The following is a 27506-nucleotide window of genomic DNA, read 5'->3' on the forward strand; positions in this document are numbered from 1 at the left end:
GAGCATTAGCTACCTTCCAATTCCAAGAACCCACATAGCTCACAACCTTCTCTAACTCCAGTTTCAGGAAGTTCAACACTTTTTTATGGCCTTTGTGGGCACATAGTACACAGCATGTGGGTAAAATATCCATGCACTTAAAATAATTTTATTTAAGTAACAGAAATATGGTCATGGCAAAAGAAAAGTACTCTAGAGATACAAAAGAGGTGACTTGTAAACCACCACCTTTAAAAATCAATCAGTATTTGCCAGGTAAGTGAGCTATGTAAGAAGATTTTATGGATAAAAGCAATGTGAAACATTTTATTTCATGTTTGCCAAGGTTGATAGGTAATAAATAATCCTTGATAAATATAATTTTCTTCAAAGACAACCCTGGATATGATTTCCAACACCACAAACACACACACAAAATAAACAATCTCAATATTTTTATAAATTCCTTTCATTTTCACTCACCAATCCCTGCCCCATGTACAGAGTCTGGCTTCTTATTATGTCGCATTTGAAATCTGAAACTGACTGAAGTTAGTTAGAAATTATAATGGCCAGAGGAATCTTTACTATACTACATATAACCATTTCAAAATGAAGGGTGCCCTAGTAATACAAAGCCCATACACAACCAAAAGGGCTCATTTATAAGGATGGAGAAACCTATTAATAAATTTCTGAGGTTTTTCAGCACCAGAGTCTTGACATATAGATTTTATAACTGTAATAAAAAGTTTAAAGTACTTGAAACCCCTTTGTCACCATTTTAAAAGTTTTCATTTTTAGTACATCTCAGTACATAAATATGCAAGGATGGTTCCCCATTCTTTCTTTCCTAGGCGGATAACTTGTGATTTCCTTTCTGACTTCAAAGTTTACTCTGAACAGTATATAGGTTTATCAAGGATCCATAGATGGATCTGGAAATCTAGAGGCAAAGGTTATTTATTATACTCAGCTTCAAAAATTGATAAAAGCATCAAACAACATTAGCTTGCCAACTTAAATCTACTTCTAATTACAATGGAGAATCTACAATTGCTGGTTAAAATTAGACACAGGTTGTTTTCTGGTTTTGTTTCCACTTCATGAACTTTTATTAACTTAATCTTGACCCAGATCCTGTAAGGTCTTTACTGTGCTGATCTATAGTTTACAAGAGAGGAAGTGAAATTTCAATGTGTAAATAAATGGCAGAGCTGAGATTTAACCTCAGACAATCTGCATCCAATGGCATGCTCCTATTTACCACTCTCATGCCTCAGCACTCACACACGTGATACTATTCACTAAGCCCTTCCCAGTCTAACACTGGCCACAGCCATTTTTATGCCTAGAAATCTAGACTGACAAAAGAAACAGACACATAGACAACAGAATGTGAGGAGTAAATGTTCCACGTGCTCTCCAAACTGAGGCTAGGTTAATAGTTGTCAGAGCAAGCTTCTCAGGCAAGGTGACAAAAACTGAGCAGAAGTGGTCTGCTGTGGGAGTGAGAGAACAAAAGGAGGAAAATATTCTAACCATAAAAAGCTGGAACAGCAAAACATGATACAAAATGATCAAAGTATACATCTATATCATAAGTCATAACAACAGAAAACAGGCACTGAAGTTGAATCAAGGTCAAATGGTAACTAGTCTTCAAGCCTAGAAATTTGGACACCTACTAAATTATCAGCAAACATCACCAAGAAGTCTAATTACAGATTTTGAAATGGAACTACAAGCTTAGAATCCCAGAACTCAGAGGTCACAAGTTCACAAGTTCAAGGCCATCCTGGGCTACACAGTGAAATAGTAACTCAAAACAGACAGATAAATAGTAAGGGAGAAAATGAAAATGAAGAATTTTACCTACAAAGCAGTGGTGTGATACGACTTATGTTTTAGAACACTATCTCTAGCCATCTTATAGACCACCAGATTTTCAACCTTCTTAATATAACCCTATAATACAACTGTAGTTCCACATGTTGTGGTAAGGCCCAATAATAAAATTATTTTGATTGCTACTTCATAACTGTAATTTTGCTTCTATTATAAATTGTAATGTAAATATATGCATTTTCCCATGGATTTGGGAGCCTATAGAAAAAGGGTCTTTCATGCCCAATGGGTCATGACCCACTGGTTGAGAACCACTGTTATAGAAGCTAGTGACTTTGGGTCATTGGGTTGCTGGCCATGAGGAAGACTATACATGGGAGGGGGCAGGTAAGCATGTAAATGCAAAAAAAAAGAAATAGAAAATTTGAACAGACCAGAGATCAATTTAAGGATGAAGATGAACAAGACTTACAGGTGCCTACACAAAGGGCAACAGTAACCAATGACAGACATTCAATGAAAAGCAAGACAGACAGCTCTCAAAAGCAGAATCAGGGAATTGGTACAGCCAATAAGAACTTGCTGTCAAGCCTGCCAACCTATGCTCCATCTACAGAACCTACATGGTGGAAAGATAGAACTGATTCCCATGAGTTGTCTTCTAGCCTTCACACAAAAGTTCACATACCTGAAACAAATAAATATATGTAATTTAGTTATTTAGTTTAAAATTCATCAAAAACTAGACCTAATTCACTGTAATATTATTGAGTAATTTGCTAAAAATAAAGCCAACTATCTCCTAGTACCCTCAAACACTTAAATTTTTAAAGGTTTGTTTTATTTTTATTATTTTATGGCTGTTTTGTGTGCATTTATGTCTGTGTACCATGTGGGTGCCTGGTTTCTACAGAGGCCAGAAGAGGACATTAGCTCCCTAGAATTAGAATACAAAGAGCTGTGAGCCTGCGTCCTCTAGAAGAACAGCCAATGCTTTTAACTATCAAGCCCCAACACTTACATTTTAATGTTTTTTTAAGGGGTGGGGGAATAAAGACAAAACAACACTTCTATTAACAATACACAAGGATGACATTATGGCATATCTATTATCCCAGCATGAGGCAGGGGACCACAACTTCGAAGAGAACCTGACTACAGGGCAAAATTCTGTCTCGACAAAATTAAATGAAAAAATCATATACGGACCAGTAGATACTTGATTTGGATACATGTATGCATCTTCAAGCCAATGAATTGTGTGGAGAGCTGTAATACAATATACTAAAACAGTCACACTTCGTGCAAGCGTGGGAACTGATACCCTGGTCAAAGAGAACTCTGCAGCAAGGCAATTTAATAGCTATTGGGCTTACAACCCCTCTCAGGTTGAAGGGATTCGGAATTTATATTTGTGCATACAAAAATTACAATTCCTCCTAACACCACAATACAAAATCACTTATTACTTAGTTTCATTCTTTCATTCTTTCATTCTTTCATTCTTTCATTCTTTCATTCTATCTATCTATCTATCTATCTATCTGGTTTTGTGCTGTGGTAGTTGTCACTGTTGTGTTTTCTTCCTCCATTTTCATCTTCATCATCTCAACTTATATTTCCTCAGTATAGTTACAGCTGGGGTCTTAGAATATATTACAATATCTAAAGCTTGATTAATGTTGCATTTTATCCAACTAAAGCCAAAGTGGTGAAGATAGTACTTCAATTTTCAAAAAATATTCTAACTACTTCTAAAAGTATAAAGTTGGATGTGGTCATGCACTCCTTTAATCCCCAGCAAGTGAGGTCCAGGGCGTCCAGGGCAGCCAGGGCTACCCTACCCTATCTTACCCTACCCTACCCTACTCTAAGAAACCACATAGAGGGATGAATGGATGGATGGGATGGGATGGGATGGGATGGGATGGGATGGGATGGGATGGGATGGGATGGGATGGGATGGGATGGAATGGAATGGGATGGGATGGGATGGGATGGAGAGAAGGAGGAATGGGATGAGAGAGAGAGAGAGAGAGAGAGAGAGAGAGAGAGAGAGAGAGAGAGAGAGAGAGAATAGTTGATATAGATGTAGATATAGATCTATGAAAAGTGACTGGGATATTTAATTAAAAGCCCCCTAAGTCAACAGCCAATCTTAGAAAGCACATATGTAACATGGGTCTAAAAGGTAGTATTTCTTTAAAGTAGCTCTCTAAGATTTCCACTTGAGCTTCTCTGTACCACTCTTTAATGATTTTCTTATCATCTATGACACCATCATTCAACATTCCCAACATCAGGTATCTAACAAGGCCACTATTCCATGAGGAACAATGCACTTAGACATAAGTTACTTCTACAGCCTACTACTGACCAGAGCCATAGTCTATTGCTGTTTTCTTCCTCTCTCCTTACATAGTATCTGACCCATACTCTACAAATTTACCAACCTCTCTCTGTACAAATCAAACCTACTCTCCTAGACTGGTTTTTACCATCAAAAACAGCAATAAGGAGAAAAAGGCAAAAAGGGTAGTTCCTTATTACTACATTAATGTTAAGACTGGGATGTTGTAGGGGCTGAGGAGATGGGTCAGCGGTTAAGAGCACTGACTGCTTGTTCAGAGGTCCTGAGATCAATTTCCAGCAACCACATGGTGGCTCACAACCATCTGTAATGGGATCTGATGCCCTCTTCTGGTGTGTCTGAAGACAGCTACAGTGTACTCATATACATTAAATAAATAAACAAATCTGGAAGAAAAAAACTGGGATATTAAAGTGTTTTAAAGCTTAATCTTAAGCAAACCTATGAATGAAGTGCAAATGAATTCAGATTCTATTCTGTGGTGTCTAGTACCACAAAACACTTGCCATTTCCAGCTATATGGGAGGCAGCAGGTATAATGATTTAGCTCACAAGTGTAAGACCAATCAGTGAGATCCTGGTCAAAGACAGACAAACAGAAAACTTTCAAACATGAAAAGGAAGCTATGGAGGGAAGTGGGGCAGACGGGCAAAAGGAGAGCAAGAGGGCCCAGGAGGAAAAAGGGTAGATCACCAAGAATAAATTTTATTTTTAAAAGTCTTAATTAAAAGCAATACTATTTGGGGGCTGCTTTAAAAAAAGGGGGGGGGAGTTTCCAAGATCACACAAAACTCACAAATCTGAATAGACTGCACCAATAGCTTCATAGCATCCAGCAAGATATATCAATATATAATAAATTCTTCAACAGAATGCTGTATCTGTTTCTGCCTATAAATATTTGAAACAAAGTAACATGAAACTTTTCATATGTTGGACCTCATCAAAAGAATGAAGCAATCATCAGTAGGCAAGTAGAAATGAGGTTTCCAGAGAAATGGGGTATGCTCAAGTCTAATTCCTTCTTCTGTATGTAAGTCACAAAGCTCAGATCTCAGTTCTAACCTCAACCTCTACTTATGACTATAACAGATCAGGGCATTCTTCTCAATGCTTGCCTGCCTGATAATAACAGGAAAAGTCAAATAATGTCCTTTGTTTTGTATTTTGTGTAAGAAATATACACTGTGTTGTATAAAGTAAAACAGGGCTACCTTTTGAGTAAAAATTTTAGGAAGTGCAGATTACATATATAATTTTCTTATTAAATGGGATTATTCATTCAATCAATATATAATAAATTCTTCAACAGAATGCTGTATCTGTTTCTGCCTATAAATATTTGAAACAAAGTAACATGAAACTTTTCATATGTTGGACCTCATCAAAAGAATGAAGCAATCATCAGTAGGCAAGTAGAAATGCTCATTTGCATACTATCACTACTATCTCTCTAATCAGAACCTTCTAATCAATCTACCAAGGTTATCCGTGGATAATTAGAAGCTTAGGAAATGTTTTCTTTAGAGCATATCTATAACACAAACATGAAAATCCATATTTAAGCAATTACATGCTACTTTAAAAATCACAATTTCTATCACAATTAGCCCAAACTATGCACCATATTCGAGTTTTTAGTATTGATGCTTATTTTTTAATTTTTGTCAATTGTGAAATTTCGAAATCACATAGACCATATGAAACCACAAAAGAAAGAGCACCTTTTTATTTTTCCCAATGCACCATGTTTCTACATTGCTTACATAGAATTGTACAAGAAACACTGTTAGTTTCTATATAAAGACTTCCATAAATTCTTTATAGTTTCTATAAATGCTTAAAAATTACTGGTTTCATTATAACTTGTGTTTCAGTGCCAGTGGAAAGAAAAATTACCTGTGACTCTATTAGCAATCTGTAGATTCAGGGATGGGCAGGTATGCACAGACCCCTCTTTCCAGGGAACTCTGACACTATTTCATCAAAATTTATATGTGCACTTGGCGAAAAAAAAACATCTAGTATCCTCAAATCTAATCATCACTGTTAGAATAAATAATTGCATATGTTTTATAAGAAATAATCATATTATGACTGGTATGCTTTAAAATCATATGTAATGCCTGTTTCACTTTTTATAGTACTGTGCTACTTATGGAAGTATCAGATAAGTTACTATATTTTTATTCCATAATATCTTATATCATACATTAATATTACCAATTTTTAAACAAAAAAATGTACTGTTTTGAAGTCAATAATGGGCTTTTGAAGAGAGTAGCAACCATTTCCAAATATGTAAATTTAACTATTGTTTTCTGCTTAATTCAATTAGTACTTATTAAAATGGTGCTAACACAATAAAGTTTTACCAATTCTTTCCAATAATTAGAAATGAACAGAGTAAACAAAATGACAAAAGTAAAAAATGGTTGACTATAGAAGTATAGTTATACGCATGATTCAAAGACACACCTGGCTTTCCTTATTTCCTGTATCTGACTGGCATGTTATCTTTGAGAACTGAGAGGGCTGCATTACTCTGCTTATTGATGGAGGCTAAAAAGAACAGACTTTTCCCATAACCCAAAGTAAGCCCAAATCCACCTTTAATTTCATAACCTTAACTCTTAAAAAATTGCCTATTTTATTATATGAGATAATTTTTTCATCTCACAATAAGCTGTTGGAAGGATTTTTTTCAAAAGTACGAGATCCTTTTCAAGTCAGAACCCTACTACTGTTGATAGTTTGGTATTTAAATTATTAAGCTTTAACAAAAGAAGATGAGTAAACAACATGAACTCTGAAAAGCCCTTGCTTATCCCATTTTTTTTGTTGTTGTTGGTTTTGCTCTTTTTGAAAGTAAAGGCAATGCACATCTTCTAGGAATTAACAAAGCCTCTATTTTCAGGTTTAAAAATAGCAGGCTTACTAGATTTTTAGTGAAATATTGAGTGCTACAGTGATTTAATGGTCTTAAACCATACATGTCATTGTGGTCTGACTGTGTCACAGACAAGTTAAAGAAGGAAAAAAATGGGGCACAGAGAAATCACTTTGTCAGTAATTACAATCAAGAGCCCTACAATGTGGCTCAGACTGCTCATTACTTCTTCTTTCTGTATCAAGACCCTTATTTACATTTCAGATTACATTTTTTATGAAACAGTAAGATCTATCAGAGCTGAGAGGACCGAAATAATGAGGGGAAAACATTTTAATAAAACGTGTTGGGTCTGCATTACTTCCGTGACAGAAAGAAAGGCTTCCTCTATAGTGATGGATCATTTATTCTGCTTCTAAACGAGAAGCAAAAAGATGAAACTGATGAACTTTTACTGCCCATTTGTCTTTAGCAGACAATTAAGACAGAGAAGATCAAAATGGATTATCATGCCATGCAGACAACTGGCCCAACAGTAATACATCTCTGAGACCACAGATTTGTAACTCTCTTTTATCCCTCCCCTTTCTTCTTACTTCTTTTTCCACTCTAAAGGCAGTGCTAGCTTTGTGGCTCAAGGAGAGCCAAAAGGCTGGCCATCATTATTCAGTCACAGATGTCAATCTAACCTCCCTTTTTTCTCAGTTTCTAAAGCAGTGAGGCACAATAATTTGTGACAGATTCTTTTACTGTAAGGTACAAAGAACACACAGAATAAAACATCTAGCATCAGCCAGCGTCTCTGATCAAGTGTGAGGGAACATGGAAAATACACTATATGTAAAAACAAGCTATGGTAGTTTAGGCGAATGAGGAAAGAAAACTGGAGGGAGAGGGTATGGAGAGGAGGGAACCAGAGTGTTCACATCCACCCACACAGTAATAAGCACTATATTGGACAGAGAATTGTCTTAAATATTCCTTAAGGACTACAACATAAACGTTTTAATAGCTGAAATGCTGTAGTTAAAGTTTACACATAATAGAAATATTCCCAAGAATCTTTTATACTGGTATATGGAAGAGACAGATAATTTGAATAGTATGGGGAGAGACATAATTGGTTTGCTCAAATGAATGATAATGTAAACAGAGCCTATGAATTTATAATATAATGACTTTAAAGGCAAATAAAAATAAGCATTCTTCATTCTCTTTCATAGTAGATAGGATTCCTCAAGTACACTTTTGGAAAGCTGAAAATAATATTTTCCAAAACCAAGTAGAAATGTCTCATTTCCTGAGTTGTTTGGGGTCAAGAAGGTAAAGTATATATCTCAAAAGTCTGAGAAGATGCTAAATAAGACTGTGTTGTACATATTCCTGTAGGTTTCCCTTAACCCACAGGTCTGGGTCTCAGATCCAACACTGTGTCAATCCTCCAAACAAAGAAGTCAGACACCTCTATCCTGTGAGCACCTTTAAAGATAACCACAGCTATTACTTCATAAATGCTTACTACAGTTTTAATCATACAGGAAATTTGTATAAGGCTATCTATGGACAAGGGTAAAGGACTAAATTTACTACACAGTTAGCATCACATTAGTCAACTGGACACCACAAGCAATGACATTGCAGAGAACAGTATTTCTCTGTGGATATTCATATGCATGTATAGCACATACACACACACCCTCCTCAAACACTTGATGAATACACACATGTACTCAGGAGAAATGAACATAGATGCTAAAACTCCTCATTGTGCCAGTAGTTTTCCTGAGTAGTAAAATACTGGAATGGTTTATATATTTTCTTTACACTTAAGCTTTATTTTCCTTGATCTCTACTTTCTAGAGTTTTGTTACAAACTTATTACCTATGCAATTTCTAAAGTTATATACTTGAAAAATACCATGTTACCCAACTTCTTTCAGAAACAATAAAGAAGTCTTTAAAGGACTAGGCCTAGATGGTACCCATTTGTTCTAAGCTTTCTCCTACAGAACAGTCTCCCCCTGAATAATGCAACTCAGGGATCACAAAGGTTATTTACCTACTTAAAAAACTTAAGAACAATCACTTCCTTTAGAGTTATGACTACCGGTGAATTACAAACAATAGTTTTTCATCCTATAGATAATTACTTAAAGAAAGATGTTCAGTAATTTTATTAAAGTTCTATAAACTTTGGATTGTATTATTTAATTATAAGGACTTAATCTCATAGCAACTTAAAACATGATTTAAAACTTTACTAGATGAAGGAAAGGTGAGGTAAGATTTTAAATTTTTTTTAAATCTTATTTTAATCTTGAGGTCAGACACAAAGCAAACCAGATGGGCTCTCCTAGGTTCTTATCTCCCAAAGCCTTATTATAAAACTTGCCATTGAATAGCTTATATGCCTGATCACACTGTCAACCCTGTTTTCAAAAAGACTGTAAGACACCTTGCTCTCTCTATGACCATTATCCTAAATGGTTCTTTCCCAAGTCCCTCATTCAATGACAGAAAACCATGAATGAATGCATCAGGAGCAAGCTTTGTGCACAATATTCCTTGTGTGAAAGCTCTGATAAAGTTGTCAAAAATGAAGTGTGATAGCATTGTTGTTAATGGTGTTTTTTTAAATATTTAAAAAGTATGTCAAATTACAAATTTGAACTAAAAATGCAATGAGTCAAATAAAGCTACAAAGTGCCCTCAGTATTCCTTAGGGTATATAATGGAGAATCAACATATAGCCTGGAACCAGCTATAAAAGGGAGAGAGACATGTGACCGTCAGCACTGTTGTTGTTTGCAAAGTGCTGGAACTTTAAAAAGTAAAGGAACCACCTGGGTAACATCAATACTCCCTCTCACGAGCAGCACTACTTCCTCCCTACAAGTACCTTCTTATTCCAAGATGACAACAGACAGTGTCACCTCTACTGCAAATCGTTATAAATCGCTCTCCCTTTTTGGTCACACTGCTTGCCTACTTAAATAGTACATTTAAAAAAAAACATACTTCAGTTTACAGGCAGCTCTGAAAGAATTTTCTACTAACCCATAGGCAGCAACACACCTAACATGGAATCTCTTGCTTAGTTGCTAAACATAGCCTTCTGAAGGAAACACCCCAAATATAGCATTAATATTTTCAATCCCACTTCACTGTGCCTTTACTTTTTGTCTTTGGTTCCTAATTATCATTTCTATTCCTTTCTAAAACTTCATTTATCTCTTTCAGTTAAAAAGAACAGTAATAATATGTTGAACAACTCTGAAATAAATTTTGTCATGTAAAAAATTAATTACGCATTCCAAACCTGGTCACTGTAGTCCTCCGGGAATTGCCTCTGCACCTCAGGATCTGTAAATAATTGACAGATAATATTAATTGGCTTTGGATTAGTGAGCAAGCAGAGGATCACACATTAATATTTGATCAGAAGATGATAGCAGCCCTGGCAGGGGATCCAAGGGGGGCAGCTGAGGCTGCTATGTTGATGAGCACAGGAAGGCCTCAGCAAGGCACTCCCACTGCCCTCCTCCAGAAATACAAAAAAGAAAAATTTAAAGGCCTGATGCTTCTGTTAACTTTAGAGTATTTCCTAATGTGAGAATCTTGCCAGCTGCAGTTTGCCCTCAATATTTTTTCCAAAGAAAACGAGTCTTAAACCTGCTTGACTTTTCTTCTCTAATCAGTAGCCTCCTTTTCATCGTTACAGATGTTGGCCTGATAAACCTAAAGTACCAGACACAGACTCGGGAGAACAGGACAGCAAGGCAAGAATTCTTTCAAGGAATAAATGTAAAAGTCAGCACTTTGGAAAATAAAACATATCCTTCCCCAAGTGCTTATGAAAACAAACCCACAACTAGGGAAGTTTCCTTCAAAACAAAAGCAGCACTTTTTGTTTGTCTGTATAAAATCAAATATTATAAGAAGTGACATAATTAGGCTTGAGTAGAAAATATAAAAATATAAAGATGAAAATATCTCTTCTGATCACCTCTGTAGTTACTAAAGGGGTCACTTCATTCTTAAATTGTAACTGTAAGACAATGCTCTGTTAAGTCAACACAGACATGTACCATGTAAAAGCTAATAGCATTCCAACTACAACCCATTAGGAAAGCAGGTAAGCTTTTCAGTAAAAAAAAAAAAAAAGATTTGGGGCCTGGAGAGATGGCTTAGCAGTTAAGAACACTGACTGCTCTTCCAGAGGTCCTGAGTTCAATTCCCAGCAACCACATGGTGGCTCACAACCACCTGCAATGGGATTCAATGCTCACTTCTGATATGTCTGAAGGCAGCTACAGGGTGTGTGTGTGTGTGTGTGTGTGTGTGTGTGTGTGTGTGTGTGTGTGTGTGTGTGTGTACTAATTACATAATTAAAGAAAAAAAGATTTAGCTCCTCAGAGAAATGCTGCAAGGGGACAGAGGACAGAATAATGTATATATTCGGGAAATTATCTATCAATGCAAAAGTCAATAATCTTACAGTATACACTGCTTGTGTCTTTGAAAGTTACATTAAAATGCCAATTGACTTCCCTGTAAACATGAATCCTTTCAAAGGTTCAAATCTTCCAAGTCACAATTAATTCTTCAGTGAGGAAAGACCAAAAATAGGTGAGTGAGCTAAACTAGCTACTTTTAAATTTTTGAAATATGTTCAAAAATCACAAAAGCTATTGGATTTTATTTAAGTATATAATTTTCCCCAAAGAACAGAGATACTCACAAATACTGAAAGGATTGCTCCCCACATAGGTAGTAGTACATAATGCAGACCATTTTTGGCCTCTTTGGGTATGTTCTGGTTAGCTTTGCAATGAATGGGTATTATTACAGGAAAGCATGACCAATCAAAATGCGGAATTTGGATCCCAATCCAAACAGAGACAACTCCCACACATAAGGCTCAGGGAACACTGCAGAAAAGTGGGCTAAAAGATTTTAAGAGCCAGAGAATCAGGGGGTTTGCTGTGAGACTGTATCTCCTAGTAACCTCAGAAGCTACACCCATAAAGTCTCACCAACATGACTGCCTAACATGAGCTGAATATGTACAACAACCAATAGGCATGCAAAAGTGAATGGGGAAAAGATCACAAGGCCTCAACCCTATCCAAAGAATTACACACAACTAAGAGATACTGGGAGTGGGAGAAAGTATTCCACTGGTTACCCAGTGCTACGTGATGAGTCCTAAAAACATATATACAAGTAACATTATACAGACTGAGCAGGGTATATTTAGGAATACACACACACACACACACACACACACACACACACACACACTATATGTGTATTTACACAATCACATATAATAACAGTTAATGAAAAAAAGAGTCCAAGAATTTGAAAGAGAGCAAGAAAGGGTATATGGGAGGGTTTGGCGGAAGGAAAGGGAATGAAGAATTTATTTAATTAAATTATAATATCAAAAATGAAATAAAAAAATCAAATAAAATTTTTAAATAAATTATTTAAATACAAAATTTTTAAAAAGACAAGTGAAAATCACTTTTTCTCTTTACCCTGGCCTTCAACTACTGAGACTAATGGTGTCTTGGTGGTGAGCTAGAGAGTTCTAGAGCAATGCTCCCTGCAGCACCATTGGGAGCTCCCCTCCTGAGCCAGGCAGCAAAAGCATTGCCTGCCTTTGGCCTGTCAGCTTGACCTACACAGGATTCTGCTCTCCTGAGATAGGAGGTCGGAGAGCATTAGCTAAGCTAATTAGCAAGCAAAGTCTAGATTTAGTATCTTTTATCCAAAATGCTTGGGACCAGAGTCTTAAATATTTGTGAGGTTTTCATATTTTTGGAATATTTGTATTTTTATGGGTTGAACATTCTTAACCTAAAATGCTAACATCCGATGTTGGAGTATTTCAGATCCATACATGGTCAAACTGTGTGGGGTCTAACAAAGAAAAGTTAGCAGCAAGATGTGACAGACAGCCCAAGAAACCTGGTGGGTAGCAGCACTTTAAAAGGAGGAGGAGAAGGAAGAGAAGGAGGAGGAAGATAAAGAGGAGGAAGAAGAGGAAGAAGAGGAAGAGGAAGAAGAGGAGGAAGAAGAAGAAGAGGAAGAGGAGGAGGAAGAAGAGGAGGAGGAGGAGGAGGAGGAGCAGCAGGAGCAGCAGCAGCAGCAGCAGCACAGCAATAATAGTCCCTGAAACCAACAAAGCTGCCTGATGTTTTAGTCTAGAACAAACCCAAAAGCAGCAGCTCTAGGTCACTGAGAGGCACGTCCAATTAGAGGGTGGGAAAGTCAGAGTCACCCACAACTTGCTCCTTTTCTCCCAAATGCCATGTGGCTAACATAATTCATCAACCAGAAAAATTCGTTCATATAACTGCATATTGGATCTTTACTAGCACGCCTTCTTTCTTGCAGTAGTTTCTTGCTTCTTGGACATCATAAATTATCAGCAGAAATAAAAGCTTTATTTTTCTACTGCCATCTTGGGAAAGGATAAACAATAGAAATCAAAATTTGTGTTACAGTCTTCAAACTTTCCTGTTTATGTGTTAGACAAAGTCCTTAAATCTCTTTTTTAAATCTCTAGTAATAAGAAACAATATTAACAAGAAACCCATTACTTTAAATTGATGTCTTAAATGTTTTTATATGTATATAATAGAGTAGAGCTGAGGAAAGAAAATAGACAGAACAGTTTAACATACTGAAAGTAAAGATGGCCAAGGCAGCCAGTAAGAAGGCCATCTCAAGCACAGTACAGCAAACTCTGCTTCCACAGTGGGCAGCCTCTGGTCCAGGGCCATCCTACAGTGAGAGCCCCAGATTCTAACAGAACAATGCTCCAGGACAATACACCCACTATTGTTTACTACAATTCAAGCATGAGACTTTTGTTTGGTTTTCTTTAAGGCCCCAGAGGTTTACATAAAGCAAACTTCATGGGTCCTTAACATTCCCTAAAACAATACTTTTTAAGCCAATGCTTTTTAAGACCAAAGTCCAATCTATAACGTTCCATTGAATTAGTTCAAAGATCCAGTGTGATGGCTGATAAAACTGTGAAAGCCATTTTGTAAAACTTAGGACAGAGACTGCAAACAATTTATTTGTCTTAAAACATCTATTTTGCACAAGAGGCTGCAATGTTTTTTCACATTGAGTTGATCAGAATGCCATAATGTCACCAAAATACTGACATTGGAAACATGTGAGTTACAAAGGTCCAAAGACAATCTGCTTTTCTCAAGAAACACAACACCCGCCTTACTAACACTTTCAGCATGGCACATACAAAACATAGCACCCTGCAGTTAAGCAAACCGCCTTTAAATTTTCTGTCTGGCAGCAATCCACATGCATGTCTGTATGTTTTTACAAGTACTCTATGTATTTCATTGCGTCAGCTGCATTTCTTTGAGTTTTAAATGGTCTGGGAACATTTTATGAAATGTTCTATATATTTATATGGAAAATAATGCACACTGGAAAACAGCATCCATCTGATATTTGCATATCCATTTTTTATCCACCATCTAGCACTGTAATTTCTAATGTTCCAAAACACCTTTTCACTCAGAAACACAGCACTGCAGCCCAAATACAGTGTCACCAACCAGTAACTCTTAATGAGAAAATCTTCAGGTCAGAGTACCACCACGGAAGAGCACAAGCCAGCAATGTGCTGATGCAGGTCACCATAAGAACAGTAGGAAGTACATGTAAATCTTTTCCCCAAGAACTGTCTCTCAGACAGAAAATTAAGAACATAACAACATACACTTCTCTTTAACCTCCAGTCTTGGCAACTTTCCTCTGATTCAAATTTAAAAATCAAGTATATTATCTCCCAGGTAAACACTTTTCTTTTGTTATTGTTGTTCTGAGACAGGGTCCCTGGCTGTCTTGGAACTCACTATGTAGATAGACCAGGCTGGCCTCAAATCAGAGAGATCCTCCTGCCTCTGCCTCCTGAATGCTGGGATTAAAGGCATACACCAGCATACTCAGCAGGAAAACACTTTTCAATTAATTTTTCTTTTACTTCTGTATTTGAAATACCTTGTCAACACTATAGATCATCTGATAAGAATCCACACATCTTTTAACTTCCTGACAAGGTTCCCATGTCACAGCAGTATGGAGGACATTGCCTTCTCACAGCAGCACAGCCACTACAATACTGTCTCCACAACAGTACCATTTTTCATAAAGGCCACAAGACAAAACTGTCACAGTGTAGGACTCGCAGCAGCACTATTTCACTCCAGCAGAGAACATGGCTGTGCTGAAAACAGAGAGCTCCAAAAAAGAAAAGACTGGCCTTCCTCAGTCTCAACAACCTATGTTTTCTTGTCTCCAACTATACATACTTTTAAATATTTAATAAGATATACCAGATTGCCACAGGATGTTTAATTAATAGAATAAGAGTTGGGGCAAGACTCACTGGAAAGGTGCTATAAATTATTTTATGCAGCTCCCAAACCCTTGCATTTGCCTTAGGCTTAAAGTTCCTAGAAAACCTGGTAGACAGTTTTTACAACAAAAATACAAAATAAATCATAAAAGTGCTGTGGTTATATATAAGGTCTCATTTGCACATTGGTAACTAGTATGTAAATACACACCCTCACACACAGATCATTCCAAATTATTTCTGGTTCTCTCTCCCTCACCCAGGGCTGACTACATTTAAAGAAGGCATGGCATATTTTCTAATCGATTATTGAAAGTATGCTGACACATTCTGTATGAAATATGTAACAACTGTATACTAACTGAATGTTACCAACTTCCATAACTGGGGCTCTCTGGAGGACTCTAAAAGAAGCTGCTCGCATGGCAGTTCCCTCCGACCCTACGCTGCTTTCACTTTCAACATACTAGGGATCAAGGCAGAAAAACTTAGACTCAATGCCTACTAAACTGTCCAATCTTTGTCTCTAGGATGTCTCAGGCAATAAAAGGCAAGCTACTCAACACCTTTGATTCTTATAATTATAAAGGCCTGCCCTTTAAAAGTCAGGGTTTAAACATAAACTATCAGCCATATAATCTCATTGCTCAATTTCATGGAGTTTAAGATACTATCTTTCCCTCCTACAACCATAAATGCTAATCCAAGCTGTAATCAGATTTAATTTTCCAGATGAGAAGATGGGAATCTGCTGCAAACAGGGTAATCATACACTCCACTGTTCTTTCTCCAATGGTATTTTCCAATTTTATACACCAAAACTGTAGGCTAAAAAAACAGTCCTAAGAAATCCTAACAGCTTTTCAGGATCAGCTCAATCATTCTCTAAACATGTTTAGAAGTAAACTTTATGTTCAAGAATTCCTTATACAACGGGAAGCTGAGAGTGTCCTGGGAATGTGATTACAAACTAGACTGAGCCAAATAAAAGGCTTCAAAGATGGGTATTCTCATTAAACCTAGCAAAGCTACAAAACTTACTATGCTCACTTTATAACCACAAAATACTCAATACTCAATAAAATACTCAAATTGTTGGGTTAGCATTTTAGGCGAACATAATTATTCTAGCAATGCACTTATTCTATCATAGTTAAATCTTACACATTAAAAAAATCACATTTTGGGGTTGGGGATTTAGCTCAGTGGTAGAGCGCTTGCCTAGGAAGCGCAAGGCCCTGGGTTCGGTCCCCAGCTCCAAAAAAAAAAAAGAACCAAAAAAAAAAAAAATCACATTTTAAAAGGAATATTTTAAATACTTTACATAGTTTAAAAATCAGTTTTCCTTTTCTTGACAATGAAACAGTAAGAGTTTGTCATATTTTTATATTTTAAGTTAAAAATTACTAGTCCTAAAATGGAAATTTGATCCTAAAAACTCAGAAGAGTATAAATAAATAACCCACTAATGAGAAAAACATTATCTCTAATTTCCTCAAATGAACATTTATATGGTTTCTGTATTCCAATAGAATTATCCCCTAAAATTTTTATCACCTACTGCATATATTCACTTTTTGCCCTGACACATGAAAACTGTACGACATAAAAACTCTGAGCTGATTTTTAACCATGACTCAATTCTAGCAATCATTTCCTCTCAGCACTGGAATTTCAAATTCAATTACATACTATTTCACAGCAGCCAGTCTGATAACATAGACACAACATGTGGCCACTGACATCTATTTAAAAAAAAAAAAATAGTGCTTCTCAATGAAGGACAGAAAACCCACCTCTGATAAGCAACACAGCATTCACGTGCTGATTCCTTCTCAGATTAACATACTCTGCTCTCCCGACACACCCTGCTCCGACATGGCTATTAATGCATAAACAGCAGACCTATTGTCTTCAGCTGTGGAGTTATGAGTGTAGTACAGTTACCAATTAAGTGAAGCAACAAGTCCTAAACACATCAGCTGCTCTGCAAATAATGAGTTCTTTGACATCACAGAGCAAAATCTAGAGATTTGATCGTGCTGTCTGGAGAAGGCTGAAATATTTTAACTGGGAAATGCCGCTACTTACTGATAACTTAAAATGTGTCTCATAACTAACTTCACTTACAAAAGGAATATAAGTCAGATCCTTAACAAAATTTATACCATATCCACCCAAAGGGATGTTCTCAGTTAAGGTTATCATACACCAGTTTTCAACCTAGGCATTTACATTTAAACGGTTATAGTTTCTTTTTACTTAGTTCAGAGTTTAAAACTAATTTCCAAGGTCTATTAAATTGATCAATAACAAGATATAGATTGACATTACGTTTTTTTAAATTGTTACAATCTCAGTTTGATTGAAGTTTTCTGTGAGTTACAATTTGTTTTATTGTAGCTTGATGTTGCTCTCTGCAGCATTGGGAATAGAACCTGGGGCCTCAGACATGTAAACCAAGTGCTCCACCATTGAGCTACATACAGCCTTGGCCTTATCCTGTCCTTTTGAACGAATAACCAAAATGTCACATTTTTATGTCTATGTAATTATTTTAGATTTAAATTAGAGCTGTGTTTTTTATAAGCCAAAGGTGGCATTATTACATATTTTATAGATATATAACATCTGTGATTATGTGGGGAAAAAGAGACAACTTATTTACTCAAAACTGCTGATAGAGTACCAGTCATATGTCAGTAGCACTGTGACAGGCGTGTTATACAAAATATCTGTTTTTCACTTTCATAACAAAGTTATCCTTGGGGACTATCATGTCAGTTTTATTATAAAGAAAGCAATAAGTTTGCCTAGGTTTTACCAACTTGTCCAACATTTAAAAGTCAGTATGCATTTGTGATACAAATGCTACATGTCCAGTCCAGGTGATGAACAACCCCCCCCCCCCAACGAGTTTAAATTTAACAGAACATAAATAGAGAACACAGTACTTAACAAGCAGCTGCCTTGGAGCTGACAAGAGCTAAAGCAGGGATTAGCCTAAAGGCATAGAGCCTTGTCCAAAAGAGAAGAGCAAAGGCTTCTTGGAAGAGAGGCTGGGAAGTGGGGGAATCTAGATCTCGATCAGCAGTCAAGCCCATGACGCCACACCTCATTCTGAACAGAACACAGAACAGAGCCAAAATATTTTATGGAGTCAGGCCCCATGTTTTACTTAGCTTGTTTCCCACAAAAATCTTTTCCGTTACAAATAAACTACAAATAGACTAGAAAAGAATAGTCTCTTCAAATGAATAAAAAGGCCTATTTCAAAACATCCAATTGAAGAAAAAACCTTTGACTGCCATGAGCTTCCTAAGATTGTGTTGGCATGTGGTAAAAACACAAATAAATATTAATTGCTGAGATACTATTAACCCCAAAGGAGAAATAAGCAAGCACAATAAATGACATGACTATAGGCGTATAGGTGTACCTCATGTTGGAAATATGGGTGTTCCTGAAGTAAAACTTTATAAACCCAATTTAAACTGTTCCCATTGCCTTCTAATGCTTACCTAGAATGTTATAATTCTCTATGAACCGGGTTTCTCTATGTTCAATGATTACAGCTCTTCAAGTCACCATTTACTTGCCTCCTGGCATCTGTTTGCTAATGATCTGTAAATATCATGCACTAGGGACTATCCTGATTTTCAGAAACCCTGAGGTGAATCTTTGTAAACTGAAGGCTCTTTCTGTTCATTTCTTTGCTTTTTGAGTTTTCAAACTCAGTTTTAGAAAAAGAATCTCACCTAAAACATTTCCAGAACAATTATAACACCACTAGCTACCACTTACTGGGTGCATAGGCACACCAACCATCACTACAGGCAGTTTAACCTTATTTAATCAAACTGACCATGCAAAGTTAAGAAAGGAAGGAAGGAAGGAAGGAAGGAAGGAAGGAAGGAAGGAAGGAAGGAAGGAAGGAAGGAAGGAAAAGTATCTGTTTTATACATCCAAACTGTGAAGCTCATTTAGAGCAAATCAACAATAAGTAACAGAGGCAGGATTTGGCCAGTGCCCTTCAAACACTGAGGAATCCAGCACTAGTTTTCTTCTTTGGCTTTATTTATTTACATCCTCCTGTTGATCTAACTTCTCATCATTATTGTGACTCAACACTAAGAACACATCTGGACAAATAACAACAACATGTTGTCATGAAACAGGCCTTAGCAGACTATGAATGAGAGCTTCCTCCACTCCTTTGCCAAGCTCAGGATATAAAGAAAATGATTCCAAAATAATTAGCATTCAGTTATAACAAATACAATATTTAAGAGATGGGTTCATGTTCAAAACTTAGAAGAAATTTGAAAGTTAGAGATTATTCTTGTATCATCAATGAGAATGCATTTTGCTATAAACAAACAAACAAACCATAAGGAGGTTAACAAAAATGGTTTTCTGGCTCAAGGAAATATTTCCAAGGACCTCTAAATAACACTGAGAACCTGAGAGACTGGACCAAGCTAATGAACACAAGGTAAATAATAAAAGGTGTTATCCCTGCGAGCAGAGCTGTCACCAAGATATTCTTAGACACAGTGACTCACCTGCAATCCAAGCACTCAGGAGACTAGGGAAGGAGAGTTAAGAGTTTAAGGCCACCTTGGGTACACAGAGAGCTCCAGGCCAGCCCAACTGGTTGGTGAAATTGTCTCAAAAAAGCCAAAGTAAAACTAATTTCTTCATGGAGGGATTCTCTGTCCCTGGGAAAACTATTGTCTACCCCTAGCTTACAATCAGAGAATTGGTACCTAACCACAAGTTTTTGAACTAAAAACATGTAATATACAATTTACAGTTTATCTGATCATGATTTAAAACTCCGGTACCTGGTATCTGTCTAGAAAATTATCTATTTCATCCAGATTTTCCAATTTTGTTGCACATAGGCTTTTGTAGTAGGATGTAATGATTTTTTGAATTTCCTTGGATTCTGTTCTTATGTCTCCCTTTTCATTTCTGATTTTGTTAGTTTGGACACACTCTCTGTACCCTCTGGTTAGTCTGGCTAAGGGTTTATCTATCTTGTTGATTTTCTCAAAGAACCAGCTCCTGGTTTTGTTGATTCTTTGTATAGTTCTTTTTGTTTCTACTTAGTTGATTTCAGCCCTGAGTTTTATTATTTCTTGCTCTCCACTCCTCTTGGGTGTATTTGCTTCTTAGTGTTCTAGAGGTTTTTTAGATGTGCTATCAAGCTGCTAATGTATGCTCTCTACAGTTTCTTTCTGCAGGCACTCAGAGCTATGAGTTTTCTTTTTAGCACTGCTTTCACTGTGCCCCATGAGTTTGGGTATGCTGTGCCTTCATTTTCATTAAATTCTAAGAAGTCTTTAATTTCTTTATTTCTTACTTGAGAAGGTTAACATTGAGTTGAGCATTGTTCAGCTTCCATGGGTTTGTGGGCTTTCTGTTGTTTTTGTTGTTGTTGAAGGTCAGCCTTAGTCTGTGGTGATCTGACAAGATGTATGGGATTATTTCAATCTTCTTGTATCTGTTGAGGCCTGTTTTGTGACTGATTACATGGTCAATTTTGGAGAAGGTACCATGAGGTGTTGAGAACAAGGTATATTCTTTTGTTTTAGGATGAAATGTTCTATATCTGTTAAATCATTTGGTTCATAACTTCTGCTAGTTTCTCTATGTCTCTGTTTAATTTCTGTTTCCATGATCTGTCCATTGATGAGAGTGGGGTGTTGAAATCTCCCACTATTCTTGTGTGAGGTGCAATGTGTGCTTTGAGCTTCAGTAAGGTTTCTTTTCTGAATGTAGGTGCCCTTACATTTGGAACATAGATATTCAGGATTGAGAGTTCATCTTGGTGGATTTTCCTTTGATGAATATGAAGTATCCTTCCTTATATTTTTTGATAACTTTTGGTTAAAAGTCGATTTTTTTTTTCAATATTTGAATGGCTAATCCAGCTTGTTTCTTGGCACCCTTTGCTTGGAAAATTGTTTTTCAGCCATTTACTCTGAGGTAGTGTCTGTCTTTGTCACTGAGGTGTGTTTCCCATATGCAGCAAAATGTTGGGTCCTCTTCACATATCCAGTCTGTTAGTCTATGCTGTTTTATTGGGGAATTGAGTCTATTGATGTTGAGAGATATTAAGGACAAATGATTGTTGTTTCCTGTTATTTTTATTGTTAGAGATGGAATTATGTTTTGTGGCTCTCTTTTTTTGGGGGGTTCATTGCAAGGAGATTACTTTCTTGCTTTTTCTAGGGTGTAGTTTCCCTCCTCATGTTGGAGTTTTCCATCTATTATCCTTCGTTGGGCTGGATTTGTAGAAATTTGGTTTTGTCATGGAATGTCTTGGTTTCTCCATCTATGTTAATTGAGAGTTTTGCTGGATACTGTAGCCTGGGCTGGCATTTGTGTTTTCTCAGGGTGTGTATAACATCTGCCCAGAACCTTCTGGCTTTCATAGTTTCTGATGAGAAGTCTGGTGTAATTCTGATAGGTCTGCCTTTATATGTTACTTAACCTTTTTCCCTTACTGCTTTTAATATTCTTCCTTTGTTTTGTGTTTTGACTATTATGTGATGGGAGGAATTTCTTTTCTGGTCCAATCTATTTGGAGGTGTTTATGGGCATCTCTTTCTTTAGGTTAGGGAAGTTTTCTTTTATAATTTTGTTGAAGCTATTTACTGGCCCTTTAAGTTGGTAGTCTTCACTCTCTTCTATACCTATTATCCTTAGGTTTGATCCTCTCCTGTCCTGGATTTCCTGGATGTTTTGGAACTTTTTGAGTTTTACATTACCTTTGACAGTTATGTCAATGTTTTCTATGGTATCCTCTGCCCGTGAGATTCTCTTTTCTATCTCTTGTACTCTGTTGGTGATGCTTGCTTCCTAGGTTTTCTATCTCCAGCATTGTCTCCCTTTGTGATTTCTTTATTGTTTCTATTTCCATTTTTAAATCCTAGATGGTTTTGTTTAATTCCTTCACCTGTTTGGTTGTGTTTTCCTATAATTTTTTAAGGATTTTTGTGTTTCCTCTTTAAGGGCTTCTACTTGTTTACCTGTGTTGTCCTGAATTTTTTTTTAAAGGAGTTGTTTATGTCCTTCTTAAAGTCCTCCATCATCAACATGAGATGTGATTTTTAAATCCAAATCTTGCTTTTCCTGTGTGTTAGGATATTGCTTTGGTGGGGGAACTGGACTCTGATGAGGCCAAGTAGTCTTCTGTTGCTTAGGTTTCTGTGCTTGCCTATTGTGGTCAGGTTGTCTCTTGTGTTAGCTTGTCTTGCTGTCTCTGTGGCTTGACCCTCCTGTAAGCCTGTGGGTCAGCACTCCTGTGGACCTGTTTTCTTTTAGCTGGATCTGGGAACAGAGAGCTGCTCCTGGGTTTGTGTGTTCTGAAGCCTCCAGGCAAGTCACTCAGAGCAGAAGAGTTGGTCTTACCTCTATTCTCAGGTGTGTCAGGGCTCCTAGGGACTGGCTTTCAGCTCTGGGCACAGGCTGAAACCAGAAGCTTCCTGCGGCTGACTGCTCCTAGGTTTCTCTATCCAGGGGGCACTAGGCAGGTCTCTCTTGGCCCAGGAATGTGAGGAAAAGTAGTGGTCTCCCCTGAGCTCGAAGGATTGTCTGCATTTCTGAGAGTCCAGCTCTCTTCCCTACAGGATTTGGGTACAGAGAGCTGTGGCACTGGTTCAGTTCCATCACCAACAGTTTTAAGCCAAGCCATTATGAGCAACCCACCCAACTTCTGTTTTGTAACTATCAATCCCTAACACTAACGAGCTAAATCAATTTCCTTTCCTAGAAAACACTGGCATCTTTCTTCTCTTCCTCACCCTCTAAATCATAGCCTTTCAAACTATGTACTATCACAATGTATAGATAAGTGCTTATACATATCAGCATTTAACCACATTGATACCTTTTTAAAAATTTAAACAAAAAGAAATGTGTCCACAATCAAAAAGTACAATGGATTTTAAATATGGCTGCCAAAGACAAGCATAAGCTTATGTAAGCATACAGCATGCTCACGTATATATGAGGATATAATAAGCATGTGGCATATTCACATATGGTGTTCCTGACCCTTTCAAGGCCCAGCATCCACAACAACCTAGCCGCCCCTCCAGAGATGCCCTTCTCATTCTTACTGCTACCCAATGCAGGCTACTTCAGGAGGAACCTCTATGGAAATGTCCTCTCTGCCTCTCCTCCCACTGGCCTGGCGCTAAAGTATATGTCCTCTGGTTGCCACTTCCAGCTATTCTTTCTTCCTCTCCAAAACTCAAGTCTTGGCCCTCAGCTCCTCAGACTATACCCCACACTACTGTTTTATTGTCATATACTAATTCCAAAGCCACCCCTACTTCCCAGAACCTGTACACACTCTGACACTATTCCCACCACAGCCATTGGTTTATTGTCCATAACAGTCCGTCCAAATTCTGTGATGTTTCATTCCCTGGCTTCCTCTCCCCACAATTTTGAGCTCATCCAACCTCATCTACCCACACTGCTATGCTGAACATGAAATATCCCACATCAACTCATGTGTTAAATGCTTCATTGGTTCATGGCTACTGATACTTTTATAAGGAAGTTCTGGAAAATTCACAAGGTGGGTCTATCTACAGGAACTAGGACAAGGTAGGTGTGTCTTTGAAGTTTGCAATTGCTCCTGCATAGTTCCTGCCTCTCTTTTCTCTGAGCTTCCTGTCCATCATATGTTACCACCTCCATAATATAAATTTTCTGAACCTATGAGTCAAAAGTCAACCCATTTTTCTTCTGTTTTCTCATGTTTTGTCAGAACAATTAGAAAAGAACTAATAGGGCCTGAGAGATGGCTCAGAGAGTGGTTAAGGGCATCGACTGCTCTTCCAAAGGTCCTGAGTTCAAATCCCAGCAACCACATGGTGGCTCACAACCATCTGTAATGAGATCTGATGCCCTCTTCTGGTATGTCTGAAGACAGCTACAGTGTACTCATATATAGTAAATAAATAAATATTTAAAAAAAAAAGAACTAATAGCCAGGCCTACATTCATATTTTAAACATTACCACTACTGCACTAAAACCCCACAAGGCTCCTGTTGCAAATGTCTCAATGCCCAGCATGCCTTATCACCTCCTCTTTCTGTCTCAACACCCCTCAATCCCACATGAGCATACATCTCAATCTTTCCACTGCTTTCATCTGTACATGTCCATGCTGCCTTCCTTCACCAACTTACAATCCATTATTAAAACTATTGCTTAATACACATCCTCTACCTCTGTGCCCATGCCTCACTTTGTTTTTCTTATTTTCCCAAAGCTTAAACATTGTTAAATGCAGCTTTTCACCTGTCCCTTTGTGGCTGACTTGAGTTAGGACAATTATGCAATTGCACTGACAACCTCACTGAACATTTGAGAGTAGCTGTTAGCTTCACTATAACTTGGTTAATTATGTAAGTTCAAAAAAGGGGACTTTATATTTCTTAATATCATTTAAATATGACAAGTATACCTAGTAATAGAAAAGAATATACTGGGTTGATTTTTATCACATGTGGGGAACTGAGGGGTGAGGGGCATGAAAAGAGATAATTCACCTTTATCAAACAAAAAAGTGCAGTGGCTCCAAATAGATATCAGATCATCTGGCAAATAAAAGAAGCTACACAAAATCCAGGGAGCCAGGCATCACCAGCTTTCCTTTGTAGCTATCAAATACCAGGTTTCGCAAGGACACAAAACAAAACTTTTACCTAGCCCTCAAAATTCACCGCCCCACACACCAGCTTCCCATGTCTTTCCAAAGGTTATGTTAGAAAGGACTACCTGGTGTGTGCTTCTCCTAATAGCTGCAGTGGAAAGGAAAGAAATCACAGTTACCCCCAAGATCATTACTGAACTGGACTCAGAGAGCTATACCTGTAGAAACCAACAAAAATTATTTCACAATTCATAAAAAATCCCATGGAACTACTCTACAGATCCTTTTTACACAGTGTTACATTTACCATGATAATTTACATAACTCACATCAAGCAGCGATATTCCAATTCTTTGTTCTCTTTAAAAAGAAACAGCGCAGCATTTTAAATTAATGATATGCTTCTGAATACAATCCTATCAGGTATTTTTAAGGAGGTTCATAACAGGGACATTGATAATTTACCAAATAAATTTACTGCGATCAGTTCTATTCTAAAAATTCACAGAAACTATTAATGAAAGCAAACGTTAATTTACTATTTTTACCCCTTCCTTCTCCAGCTATTTATTGGAACTTAACTCATAGAGAGTATCATTTTTAACAGTATGCTCTGAAAATGGTATAGGGCAACTACTGTATAATTATCTCACAAGCTGCAAATTTTCAGCATTTTTATATACTTTATAGTGTACTTATACACACTAAAGAATGTAAACTCAATGGTCAAGTAAACAAAAAAGGTATTCTTTGGTTTCAAAACTTCATTAAGCATAATAAATTCAATTAGACACAGTATGAGGTTTTCCTCAAAGCCATACAATAATAACACAAGTATTGTATTGTTCAAATATTTTCATTGTTATACAGCTTGTCACATTTCACTCTTAATAGGAACTGACTCAAAGAGATCTTGGAACAAAAGTATCCTAACTAAGCACCAGTTCCCAAAGTGTCATGCTAAAAAAACACCACTCCCCAATTCACACAATTCAAACAATCAACCCTCAGACAATCACTTCTTTATTATCAGAACAATGCACACTACTTTTCTGGGCCAAAGTGATGCTACCTTAGAACAAATGAAAGGAAAGCTAAAGATGCATTACCTAGTTTAACACCAATAGCAATAACACACTTCAAAAACTGACCAATTACATGTTATTCACTGAATGATATTTTTGTGACTCTAACAATGATGCAACTTTACTGAAAGCAAACACATTAAAATTCCTTAAAGGAATTCCTAATGCTAACAGTCTTCATTTAAAATTAAAAGTAAAAATAATTTAACCTATAAAAGACCAACTCCCATTACAGGAAAAAAAAAAGATTATGGCTAGGCAGAAAATTTAATAATAATCAAAGTGAGGGTTCAAATAAAAGAGTACCTTAATAACAAAAATACTATAAGCAGCTATATTGTTTAAAAATATTTCTTCAAGATATTATTTGCTCCCTTGTAGTATCAAAGCAACTGATTTTATACGATCTAAGCACTGACTACAGATGTACCTTCTGTTTTTCAATCACCAGGAACCATGGACCAGCATAAGCATAATTCCTAACTAGATAATCAGCAAATGTGTAAAGTCCAACACCACCCCTCCAAGCACATTTGACCACATAACTGTCTCAATAAACAACTGTAACACACTGTACAGACCCACTTTGGAATGACAGAAAAGTAAGCCATGGCAAATGATCTTTGTTCTGCAGATCAGGAATAACTTCCAATACAACATCCTCTTCTCCTGCCTCTAAAAAGAGAGCAACAGTACAGTTTTAACTTATTAAATTATATTTACTAACAGATTTCATGCTGCCTTATTCGGAAACTAAAGCGCAACTATAATTTAGCTTTTCAGGGCAACTTAGCAATCTGTACATATACTCAAACCAAAACTGCTATAACTCAAGAACAGGAATGTTAGTCTCATCTGTTCAAAGAAAAAAGAAGAGAAAAGAAAGTTACCAAAGACCCTGGTGGCACTGGGCCCCAAAGGAATATAGCAATGTTCCTTTTCCATCTTTATAGTCATTGGCAACCATCATCCCTAACTTAGAGCTGTTTGTCTTGCTTTTGTGTTACTAGGGGATCAAACTCAGGGCCTAATACATGCTAGGCAAGCACACTACCACTAAGCTACACCTTGGTCCTGGCCCTTAGCACGAGACAATCTATAGATAGTTAAATGATATTTCTTCCTGAGGTCCTCTCTCAAAGCTAAAAAGAGAAGACCATTCTTTTTTTTTTTTTAATTCTTTAATCTTTTTTTTTTTACAGTCCAAACTTTATACCCCTCCTGGTCTACCCTCTGACTGT

The 27506-nt window shown here is 36.9% G+C and overlaps 1 protein-coding gene across 25 annotated transcripts in view; it reads right to left on the bottom strand.

The window, feature by feature from the left end:
- Positions 1 to 27506, bottom strand: part of Dennd1a (DENN domain containing 1A) — a 487315-nt gene that overhangs the window by 336066 nt on the left and 123743 nt on the right. For 16 of the 25 annotated variants that reach the window (NM_001191747.1, XM_039105292.2, XM_039105287.2 and 13 more), the window contains one exon: positions 10409 to 10452. The exons of 1 other annotated variant lie outside the window; for it this stretch is intronic. In NM_001191747.1, coding sequence (NP_001178676.1) covers positions 10409 to 10452 — 44 coding nt within the window. Of the gene's footprint in view, positions 1 to 10408; positions 10453 to 26850; positions 26941 to 27506 lie in introns of all 25 variants that reach the window. 8 more of the 25 variants (XM_039105281.2, XM_063283978.1, XM_063283979.1 and 5 more) reach the window with 1 other exon arrangement.

The sequence above is a fragment of the Rattus norvegicus genome, chromosome 3 (assembly GCF_036323735.1).
Source record: "Rattus norvegicus strain BN/NHsdMcwi chromosome 3, GRCr8, whole genome shotgun sequence".
Taxonomy (NCBI): domain Eukaryota; kingdom Metazoa; phylum Chordata; class Mammalia; order Rodentia; family Muridae; genus Rattus; species Rattus norvegicus.